The sequence below is a fragment of the Micropterus dolomieu genome, linkage group LG12 (genome assembly GCF_021292245.1).
Source record: "Micropterus dolomieu isolate WLL.071019.BEF.003 ecotype Adirondacks linkage group LG12, ASM2129224v1, whole genome shotgun sequence".
Lineage (NCBI taxonomy): Eukaryota > Metazoa > Chordata > Actinopteri > Centrarchiformes > Centrarchidae > Micropterus > Micropterus dolomieu.
In genome coordinates, this window is record NC_060161.1 from 29122419 (window position 1) to 29134450 (window position 12032).

The window sequence follows — 12032 nt, forward strand, 5'->3', positions numbered from 1 at the left end:
TTACAGATTCTCAATATGTCCCATTACAGGACACTTTCACAGGACTACCACAAACACTTGAACTCTGCATGTTGTCAACAAACATAAACAAAACTTGTAATTAAGGAATAACAAGATAGTAAAGCTAATCCACATTTCAGGTTTAGACAAAAGTTCCTTTAAAGAAATGTTTGAGATAATTAGAGTTTTTGCTAATTGTCCAAAGCTGCGCTATTCAATATTTTTATATTGACAATGAATACATTTTTTAAATTACTGTGTGTAATGTAAAATGTTTCATAGTGTCAAACCCACAGGAAATTGACCCTTCACTAAGCCACGCCCCGAAAACGCAGCTGGCCAATCACAGCACATTATAGGACTCTCTCTAACTGAGGTCCGACACTTTCATGGCTGCGCTCCATGTAAAAGGCGTCCCACAGGTCCGACAGTTTATTGTACTTAGTAACAGGAAATAAGGGAGGCGTGGCTTAGCGAAGGGTCAATTACCACCCCACTATGCAACTTCTTAGAGTTGCATTTTAGTGTCTTTCAGCTCATTTAATTGGTTGGGCAGCCCACAACTTTACTGTTTTGGTTAATTGTTACAGCTCTCATCAGCATTGTTTATCTAACAAACTCTGGTAAATCCACTGTACACTAGCTGCGAAGCACCAAACAAAAGGGAGAAAGTCAGCTGATAGCCGGTGAACATAGTGAAGCAAAAAGCAGCTAAAGAGCCAGATGTTTTACTCAGGAGTTGATGGAAACGAAAACAGAGCTAAAAGGAGAGTGAGAAGTGGACCAACATTTGCCGGGCAGCCAGAAACACGACTCCAAATAAATAATAATGTTGCTTTGTGGAGGATATCAAGCAAAGCAACTGTTTGTACAACTTATTACTTGGCAATATTTTATGTTTACAGCTTGTTAGCTATCCCCCAGAGGCAATAAATTATTGAAAGAATGCAACTTTAATGTAAAGCTATTGACTTGTTTTTAAATGGATTCACCATGATTCAATATATATTTAAACCAGTTTTGCTGAAGGTCTCATTTATTCTCATAGTGTTCAGACCAGCACAGAAAACGATCAGTCAATCCAATTCACCCGCCTGTAAGCCTTCACTTTAGTAGGAGTACACAATATAACATTCATTTTAAAACATGTAGTTTATGTTGTTGAAAAACAACTAATGAAAAAATTGCACTGCGATGTGATTTAAGATGTAACTCGACTCCGTCTCACAGTTTCACTTAGCAAAGGCTGAATTTCTGTGTTTAGGGCAAATTAATCCTCAGCACACACACAGGGAAACACACACAAATGAATCAGAGTGGTATTTGTAAAGGTTACAGAACTGACATTTGGTGGGTTTCAGAGGAATGTAATGACCTTTCTGCTTCTACTGAAATATAGAATTACTATGGAGACCACTAACTCTGTGTGTGTGTGTGCGCGCAGGTCCACAACAGCTGTAAAGAACAAATGGGGAAGGTGTGTCCCTTGGGTCAATATCGAGTGTCAATCATCCCTCCCACTGCACTTAACAGCATCGACTCGGATGGTAAGACGCACACATACAGAGACACATATACAGGCTCTCTGGTGGAGAGTATTGCATGTACAGTAGGATCGAAGTTCACAAATGTCACCTTTTAACTCCAGTGGTGTCGATCCTTTGGATGCAGAGGGCTTGACTGTTCCTACTGTTGCATTTCAAGAAAATCGTTTTTATACCTTGTGTTATTCATGTAAATAAAAATTTTGGCATGCTTAGACAAACATTTTTTATTAGAAATTTTAAGAAAAGAAGGATATTTGCAGCGTATTTACCAAAAAAAGGGCAGCATTTGTCTTATTCAGACATATCTTAGACATTAACACAAATAAAGTCTGTCCCCTGAATTGCACGAGTTTCTTGGCATACAGGATCCACAGCTTTCTCAACATGATTGGCGTGAGTGCCAACATATGGACTTAAATGTTTACATTCATTTACATTACCTTATTTTCAGGCTTCTGGAAGGCCGCCTCAGCGTCATGCACCAGTCCTCTCCTGGTCCTGGTGAACTCCAAAAGTGGAGACAACCAGGGGGTGAAGTTCCTCCGCAAGTTCAAGCAGCTTCTCAACCCGGCGCAAGTCTTTGACCTGATGAACGGAGGACCAGAGCTCGGGTACTTTTTTTGAATCATTGTAATTCTAAATTGGTGATTGATGGGGGAAAATTAAGAATAATAATAAAATAAAATAAATAATACGCCTCTATGTTAGGTTACAGCAAAGCAGAAAAGTCTTAGATTTTCTTGTTAACAGGCTGTATTCTTACTCTCGTATTGCTTCACTCGTGGGTGTTTGCAGTCCGCCACGACCGGTTTAATGGTAGTGCTGATGCTGTAATTCCGCTGCCTTTTCATGACATCTACCTCTTAACATTTAGTGCTTTTCTTCCTCCTCTTTCTCTCCTCATCCTCCTGTCCCATCCCACTCCTCTCCTCCTCCCCGCTCTCCTCCCTCAGCCTACGCCTTTTCCAGAAGTTTGTGACGTTTCGTATCCTGGTGTGCGGAGGAGACGGCAGCGTGGGCTGGGTGCTCTCAGAGCTGGATAAACTCAACCTCCATAAACAGGTGAGGAGGAGGAGGAGGGGACAATGATGTAATACTGAAGGTAACTGTAGAGAACACTGGGCAAGAAAAAGCAGCAGACTCTTGTACTAATGTTGATATGATAGAAAAATTATTAAAACTGTAGTATTTTTTTTTTTAACTGTGCTCACTGGTGCTGTGCGTTTTCCTGAAACCTGAAATGGAATCTGAAAAATGCACTGTAGTTTTGAACATCTGGCGAGTACATTTTGTCGATATTTTGACCAAACTCTAGCCGAAGTGAATTAGGAAATACAGGGAAATGGAACAATAAAGAATGAATGTCAGGGAAGGACAATGTCCCATGATTTACTGTGTGAAAGATGACGCTACAGATCACAGGAGGTCTGGACTGTTTAACAGGTTTTGGTGTCACAAATTCTGTCATGTAGACGCTTAAAAAAGAGAGAACATTCCAACTAATCAAAAGATAAAAATATCCAGTATACAATTACTGGATATGTCAGAGTATTAAATCAAACAGTTATTGATGGCATCATTAAAAGGGCACTTTGGATAGACTTTGGATAGATTTCAGCATCTTCCCTGGAACAAACTAACATTTGATACAGAAAGACTGAAACTGATATCTCTAAGCACTTCACCACTTTATAATATGCTTATTGCTTTTGACTGTTTCTTTGTGTTTGGGTTCATGCATTTTATCTTAATATGAAGAGAAAGTGAGGGCGACAATGGGTAAAATTACCAATGATACGCTGCTTACCTCAACTAATTAGTCAACATCATGGAATTAATCCGAGTTAATGAATACCATGTTGGAAAACATGGTTTTTAATTTTAAATTAGTGTTTTAATTTTGATAAGTAAGTGCTGTGTCAAATCAGTTTGAATAATTTTAATAATAATAAAGAGGCTGACCCATTAATGTCAAGGGTGAGCCAGTCTGATGTTTCTGTCCACACACGAGCTTGCTTCTGCAATCACCATCAGAGATTAGTCTTTATGTTGCAAGATGTTGCAGTTTGATTTTGTCCTTGAAGATGACATTTGGGACACATTACCTTTCATAACTCAAGGCACAAGCTTCAATTATTGGTCGAAATAAGGTTTCTGTATTTCACTTTACTGCTTGACTACTGTTGTCTCATTCACTTGACACCCAAGATGAAAAAAACTGAAGATTTTAATTTAATGTGTAACTGTCAATGGCATCTTTTCATATTTGTGTCCCTAAACATCAGTGTAAGGATGCTGTCATGCTGACTAAACATGACTCCTGTGTAATATCCTGCACTGTGATTTGAAGAGGTGGTATACTCGTTTTCAGGTTCAAAATCCTATTTAGGTGTTGTACGAGTTTACATGGTTTAATTTTCAAAAAACACCATATTTTTTGTCATACTGCACATTGCTGCAGCTCCTCTTTTCACCCTGTGTTGAAGGCTTCGTTTTAGATATGGAGTGATACATCTTGTCTCTAAATGATCTTTGTTGGGAGTTGCACATGCGCAGTTCCTAGTTAAGGACCTACTAGCGAATCAGAAGCAGAGAAGGGCGGGTCGGCAAACAAGGCTTTGGTTCAGCTGTACATGTTGCCGACCAGCTTGGCAACATGGACTGGAGCAAGAGTTTCAGAGTGGTTAGTTATTAATCTGTAACAAATGTATCTTTCATCCATAAAGTTTTAACTGAGCTCTTTCTCTACATCACAGTAACAACTTTATGTCCATTGACTGCCTGGAGGGTAGCTAGTGTTTGGAAGGGAGAGGATAGGTGTGGTTATATGTTTAATTATTAGGGCATTTGATTTTACCCCTACATTTTGTCTTGTTGGTTCCTGAGGCGGAAAAGAGAAAGTCCATATCCAACACCAGAATTGGGTTTGTGCAGATAATTCTCAGTCGTTGCAGACTCTCTTTGTGATTTAAGCTGATGAGACTGGTATATTATTACAAACATAAATCATTTGTCTTCTGCTGCTTTTGATTAAAAATTTAATTGATTTGTTTTGCGGATTATAAACTAATTATAATTTCTGTAATATTTTGTGCTGTTGAAAATTGATTATCTTCTCTCTCCACAGTGCCAGCTCGGTGTGCTGCCTCTGGGCACAGGTAACGACCTGGCTCGTGTTCTGGGCTGGGGAGGCCTCTGTGACGATGACGCTCAGCTGCTGCAGATCCTGGAGAAGCTGGAGAGAGCCACCACCAAAATGCTGGACCGGTAAGACCAGAGGGAGAAGAGGGGTGGAGGGGGGCAACAAAACAGTGTCAAACCAGGTTTGCACATGCATGTTAGCTTTGTTTCCCTTTAGCTTCTTGTCATGTTCCTTGGACTTGCAAGCAAAGTCCATTGCAGGTGGACTGAGGACTGAATTGCTTATAGCTGCTGTAAAAATGTGACTGAGTGCCTTACGAAATCATCTTCCTCATTCTGCAACAGTCTGAGGCACCTAAACCTTAGTAAAAGGAATAGTGTGATATTTTGGGAAATACTTTTTTTTGCTTTCTTGCTGAGAGAAAGAACAATACCACTCTCATGTCAGTCTGTTTTAAATATGAAACTGAAGCCAGAAGCCGGTTAGCTTAGTTTAGCATGAAGAGGCCACTGCTCCCTGCCAAGAAATAGCCTGGCACTTAAAAAAACACACCTAGTCGTTTTGTACACTTCAACATGTGTACGAGCTATAAAATGTTAATTCGTTAGCTTTAGATGTGCTGGTAGGCGAATTTTGTCAGGCTAGCTGTTTTTCCCCCTGATTCCAGTCTTTGTGCTAAGCTAACTGGCTGCTGGTTGTAGCTTCATAATTACCGTACAGATGAAAGAGTAGTATCAATCTAACCTTTGGGCAAAAATTCTTTAATTAAAATGGACATAACTCAAATAGGTCAGAAAGTTTACACATGTTCTGCAGCTGCTTAATGGTTTATTTGTCCTCAGCACGGTGGATTTTTGTTGATCTGCTGTTTTTTTTTTATATTCAGCGATGCAATCACAGATAGAAAAAGGACAAGAAGGCTGCGTGTTTCGATTCCCTGTCTCCTCCCGTCCTGATCTGATTAGCTGATAATAAAGTTTGTTTTCTGGTGCTTGACATCGGCGTGTGTGTGTGTCTTTAGATGGAGTGTGATGACGTACGAGGTGCCCACAACAACTAAACGCACACCAATAGTGAAAGAAGACGACTGCCTTGATTATCCTCTGCAGGTAAATTACTCTGCAGAACATTTGGGAAGCTGCCTGCTTTTTGACAGATGGTATCCATAAATTAGCCGCAGAAAGCCAGATCTCACTAGCTCCAAGAAATTATTTTGGAAAACATGCGCTGATAATCAATTTAACCTGGTAGCTGGAACCGAAAGCAATCAGCTTTGTTTTTTGCTCATAAACAGGAAAGAAACCATACAATCACAACATGAAGTCTATCTACCAAGGCAACACATTTCTAAATAACCTAAGAATTGAATAGTATCTCAGAGACTCATTTGATTATTAATTCTCCCTTAGGAAATCCCATCGTGGAGCTTCAGAACCCTAAACCTGAGGAGTTTCAAGATGATTTACAGTATAGAGAGAAGACAAAGTACCTTTCTGCTGAATAAAATAATGCGTTATTGCTCTGATCAAACAATCTGAGAAGAAAAAATTAATCTCACTAAAATATGTGATATGTGCTTAATTTTGAAGGGTCATAAGTAAAAAAGTTGAGAAATGCTGATATAAAGATTCAAAGTACAGATACAGTAAGTAAGATACATAATTGACAAAGTATGCCGTGTTTATCAGTACCAACATAACATCTGGCTTCCAGTTGTGACGGCAAAATGCAGCTCAGTACTAACCATGTTTTTTGTAACAAACAATATGTTTTGATTAAAACCAATTATCAAACGGTAAACTGCATTTAAATCTCATTACAGGTCAGTGATTTCCAGCGGACGACTGTTGTGCCATTAAAGGAAATTTCAAGTGCAACTTGAACAAAGAATAATTCTTACGTGAGGTTATACTAGACCCTTTCAACTAAAATGGCCCCGGAAACAAACCCATCTCTCTCTCTTTCTCTCTGTCTCTCTCTCAGACCCACATCACTCAGTATGCTGACTCCGTGGCCTCCCACCTCGCCAAGATCCTGGACTCGGACAAGCACAGTGACGTCATTTCCTCTGCCAAGTACGTGCCACGAATGCCTTTGAGAACAGGGGCAGGAGAGAAAAGTAGACGAGAGGAGGAGAGAGCAGGTCAAGGATTCGAAGGCAGGGAAGATGAGAATAAAGATGGCAGGAGGAGAAAATGAGAGGAGAAAATGAGAAGAGCAATGATGAGAGAGAGAGCGAGAGAGAGAGAGAGAGAGGTGATTAAAATGGGGAGCGTGAGCTGTTGGTCAGTGTTTATTGATTTTTTGCATTGGTCTGCTCCCTAAGGAGACACACACACACGAAGAGGACAGTAAGGGCTGCCGGGTTGTCAGTGAAAGAGACAGATGAATCAGTATTTAGGGGTCATCCTCAGTGCATTAGTATATTAGTAGTCTTCCTTTGGGAAAAGTCGAGCGGCCATTACAGAGCAGTTTTCTCCAACGCTCTGTGTTGCTGCTGACTGTAGTGGAGACCTGCAGCACATTTTAAATGCCTCTGGGACTTCAGGACACACTCACAGTACATTTTCATCGAAACACAACACCAGTGTTGTCGGACAAAGAAAATCTGTCTTTTCCTTTTTCTTCCGTTTTGAATTCACACGGTGGAATTTTAACAGGTTTCGATCGGCCAAAGGTCAAGAGAAACACTCGAAATAACAAACGAAATCATAATGTCCCCTTGGGACGTCATCTCGATCAGCAAGTTAAGTGAGACACTTTCTCTTAGCATACTTTCTTATGAATTTAGTGTAATTTGTTAGTAGTTTAGTAGTATCTTTAAAAATAACAAGAAAACATTGGTGTGGACGGAGTTCATGTGAAAATAGCATCCAGATTCAGGCTGTTTTGTGGCTTTGCTTGGTATTAAGGGATATGACTTGTTGTTATCCAGTTTACTGTATTAACTATGTTGTTTTTGCCAGCAAAGTCACTGCAGTGACATTAAGTAAGACTGCTGTCAGACTCAAATGGTTCCCTTTTAACCATTAACAGTGATCTGTTACTGACACAAGTGAGTAGAGCGGTGCTCCAACAGAAAGAGCTCATACAGGGGGAATAGTTTAATTATAACACTGCTTTGCCATTCAAGTTAATATTATTGCACAAAAATGTAATTAAAAAAGACACAAACAAGACAGACAGACAGGCAGACACTGTGTTAATCCCCCGTGTGAAATTCAGCTATACATTAGCTCAGATTGGCAGCACACAAGCATAGATCAAAAGAAAAAAACAGACAGTAGCAATGAGTTAAAAAACAAACAATAAATAAACAAATAAGATGACAAATAAAAGTGCCAATAAAACAGCCTTGAAAGAGAATTGCACAGACCCGTGGGGGAGGATGGGTAGGTAAAGAGAGAGAGGACAGAGGTCTGATGGCTGTGGGGACCAAAGATCTCCTGGACCTCTCAGTCCTGCAGCGAAGCGAGATGAAGCGTCCGCTGCTGCTGCTGCTTTTTTGGCTTCACGAGGATGTGGTGAAGGGGTTGTCGGATATGTCCAGGCTGAGCACTGAGCCGGCCTTATTAACCAGCTTGTCCGTCCGCCGAGTGTCTCTGTATGTCACGTTGCCTCCCCAGCAAATCACAGCGTAGAAAATAATATTTGCCTCCACTGACTGATGAAACATGCGCAGCACTTCATGGCAGACATCAAAGGCGGCCCTTCCCCTTCCTAACAAGGGAGCTGGGTTGCAGTTTCATCTGGAATCTTCATAATTAATTAGATGTTAGATTAAGAACGGCAGCCTTTTAAAGTGCTATGGGGCAGTGGAAATCTTGAAACAGTTCAAACTAAATGGCCTTGCGTTGTGCAGTCACACTTTTCCAACAAAAACTGCCATAAATTTGTTAGGTCAGTTTTCTATCATACATCTGTAATTTCCAGATATCTCATTTGGAAATAAAACCCACTGAGCTGTACACGAGGATGAAACGGGACAGCAAAATAAATTTTGCAGGGTCCAATATTTGCTTAAAAAAAGTGTGATTCTGGAGAAACATCCCTACTGAGTCATACAGCAGCAATGTAACAGCTGTGAGTAAATAGTGACTGTGCGGAGGCAACGTAGCTGATAGGCAGATGGGCGGCGATGAAACGGGAGCGTGTGCGCGCGTGAATCACCAAATCTGAAACGTGTTCACCTGCTAATTTGTTACATTATCATAATTAATCACATTAACCCTCCCTCTCCTCTCCTTTCCCTCTCTTCCCTCATTGTGCACACTCTCCTCCACCTCCACGCCAGGTTTCTGTGTGGGACGGTGAATGATTTTGTGGCGGAGGTGGGGAAGGCGTACGAGAGAGCCACAGAGAACAAGGAGGAGGCAGATGCGATGGCCAAGAAGGTAAATGGTTTTGTGTGTGTTTTGAATGTGTTATGCAAGAGCTTGTATAACAGAAACTAGTGGGCAGTGCTGATGTGTGTGTATAATAGAAATAGTTGTGTTGAAGGTTCTTCATTCCCTCTGGTTGTCCATATTTTCTATCTATTCTATTATTTGATGCATTATAACAATCCAGTTTAAAGAGCAATTGAAGCTGAAGGGCTGAACATAAGTGTTAAAGAGGTGTGGATGTGTTTTGTAACAGAGTTGAAAAAGTAGGTTAAAGTCACTCCTCTGGCTAAAATGCTGCCGTTTCATAAAGAAGAAATAAAAAAAAACTCCCTTGAAACCCTTTTTTTTTTGCTCAGTTTTCACTCTGTTTATATAAAGGCTCATGGCAGAGCGACTACATGTCATATAGTATTATTTTCAGGTCAGGTAACTCAGCCGTCATTACAACTCACTGACTTACGGTACATAATGTTCACATACCGTATAGACCTCATCAAATTAACCATATACACTTACTAGTACATGAGATTTAGTGTTGTACATATTGTATGTAGCCACGTATATGTCACATCAGGGCAGGAATTTTAGTTAGGCCATTAAGGCCTGTGTTTATGGACAGAAGAGTCAACGTGATATGAAAACTTTGTGATCATAAAGCCTATTGTTCCTCTGCAGTTGTGTGGTTTATCAGTCAAGTGTCTGAACTACACTGCAGACTGGAGTCTCTGACAAACAGACAGACGCGCATTATATAGGCTACACTTCTCACTGCGCCGCGTTATAAACTGTGATGAACTGGTCGTGGGTCGCATCTCTCTCTCATCCAGACATTGTCTCAAGCTGCTGTGGCTGCTTTGACAAACAATGTGCTGGTATCTGAAGTCTGCTTGCTGTTCCCAAATTGTAGAAAACTATTGGATATAAGTTATCATGGCCGTTCAAATTAATATAAAAGACATGAATATCACTTTAGTGTGACATCATTATTGGGCAACTGTCCTCCAACCTAAACGACAACATTGTTTTGACAAACCTCCAAATATGACTGAGTGTATCCTACAATAGCGCATCACATGGCCTACGTCACATGACATAAACATGTGGATACTGCAGCAACACAAAGAAGGTGAACCTGATCTGCTAACAGCTGTGGGGTTCACCGGTCAACATGCATACAATCACTGACTTAAGTTTAGGCACACACCCCTGTAAGGGTGAAGGGTTACCGGGGGCTGTCAACGCCTTTAAGACTAATATAGTTAGCTAGCTAGCTAACGCTGTAAATCTAATATAGCTAACTGAACTTAATTTAAAAAACGCGGTTCAAACGGGAACCGAACGCAGGTTACCGAGCATTTTTTTTGCACATTAAAATTTAAAAGAAACATCTCTTCATTAGCTGAAAGTAGTTTGCATCCATAATTTGCTTTACTAACCTCAGCTCCACCGTGGTCAGCATCCTTTCCTCTTTCCATTGCGTTATGAATTGCATTTTCCCCTAGGATGGAGTTGTAGCAGTGGAGGTGAAGCCAAATTTTTGTCTCAATATAAAATTTTTTGGTCTCAATATAAAACAACACAAAAACATGTCTCAGCAACATCGCTCTTATGTCCATGAGCATGCGATGCACATTAGAATAGCTTAAAACTTCAGTGTGTTCATATAATTGAATGTGAGCTTTAGATTAATGTTTTGGTGTTGTCGTGTTAGTCATGGTCGAATTGTACATTTTCCAATGACATGTTTTTTCACATAATATTGGGCCATTATTTTCACCATATCTCTGAACAAATAGTTGGAAAAGCTAGAGCAGATAATAAATAATCAACACCCAAAGAGGAACTACAACCTTTAGATCTGGAGAAAGTAATTTTGTTGGTTCTGATGCTCCACAGTGATTTTACATCTACGGCACCCCTAAGCCTTAACGGCAGGAAAACCCTGTTAATATGACCTCACAATCATTATAGATACGACTGTTCATGTTTGCCTTTTGTGTCTTCATTTTACAGCCTTTGACATTTATCTGTAGATATTAATATAAAAAATGGGCAACATGAGAAACCTCATGAGAAACTTTGCACATTAAAATCCAAACAGAAACGTCTCCTCATTAGCTTAGAAGGACTAGTTTGCATCACTAATTAGCTTTACTAACCTCAGCTCCTCCACAGTCACCACCGTCCTTTCTTTTCCTAACAACCACTTTCTCACACTCATATAATTGAATCAGTCTGTACAGGACAGAGCTGCAGGCTACGCCAGTTTAGTGTTTGTAACTTATGTTCTCAACATTGGACTAGTAGGCAGTAATAAAATACAGCTACCAGTTACTTTCTATAAATTGAGCTAATGTTCAGTTTCACAGCAGCCAGAAGACGCAGCCTAGGACACTGTATAAGCTTCCCTGCTCAGCTGCGCAGTCTGAAGGGGAGGGGTGGCTTCACTTTTCCAGCAGGTGGGAAAACAACAGACAAACTTTTCTTGGTCTTAAGAAGCAGACACACCGTAACCAACACCGTACATTTACTGCCAGAATATTTTCCTCCGCTCGCGGCCACCGTCACTTTCTGCCGCTCGGACAATCACTCGCTACGCAGGAGTTACGCTGCTCTTATAACAACACCTGTCACGTAGATGGTCTGTATAGAACGAGGACAAGAAGCGAGACAAGCATTGAGTGTTGTCTCTCGCAGTGTGCGAGTGAAAACATTTGTAGCGCGTAATGATCGTGGGATATTTTAGTTGCGGCGGTCATGATTCAGCAGCGGCGCACAAATGCATATAGGGGAAACACTGAATTAACATTAAGGGGGAGCAAATCGATTTTTGACATTTGTGAATTGATTCAGAATCGTCCGTCTGCATCTTGATGAATATATGAATTAATTTCTTCCCCTACCTCCAGTCATTATATAGACTGACCTTCTGTCACCACCCCCTGTGACTGACAGCCA

The 12032-nt window shown here is 40.6% G+C and overlaps 1 protein-coding gene across 2 annotated transcripts in view; it reads left to right on the top strand.

The window, feature by feature from the left end:
• Positions 1-12032, top strand: part of si:dkey-172j4.3 (diacylglycerol kinase eta) — a 98221-nt gene that overhangs the window by 69900 nt on the left and 16289 nt on the right. For both annotated transcript variants that reach the window (XM_046065027.1, XM_046065026.1), the window contains 7 exons: positions 1445-1547; positions 1999-2158; positions 2501-2609; positions 4675-4814; positions 5711-5798; positions 6673-6764; positions 8984-9083. In XM_046065027.1, the coding sequence (XP_045920983.1) occupies positions 1445-1547; positions 1999-2158; positions 2501-2609; positions 4675-4814; positions 5711-5798; positions 6673-6764; positions 8984-9083 (792 nt within the window). The remainder of the gene's footprint in view (positions 1-1444; positions 1548-1998; positions 2159-2500; positions 2610-4674; positions 4815-5710; positions 5799-6672; positions 6765-8983; positions 9084-12032) is intronic.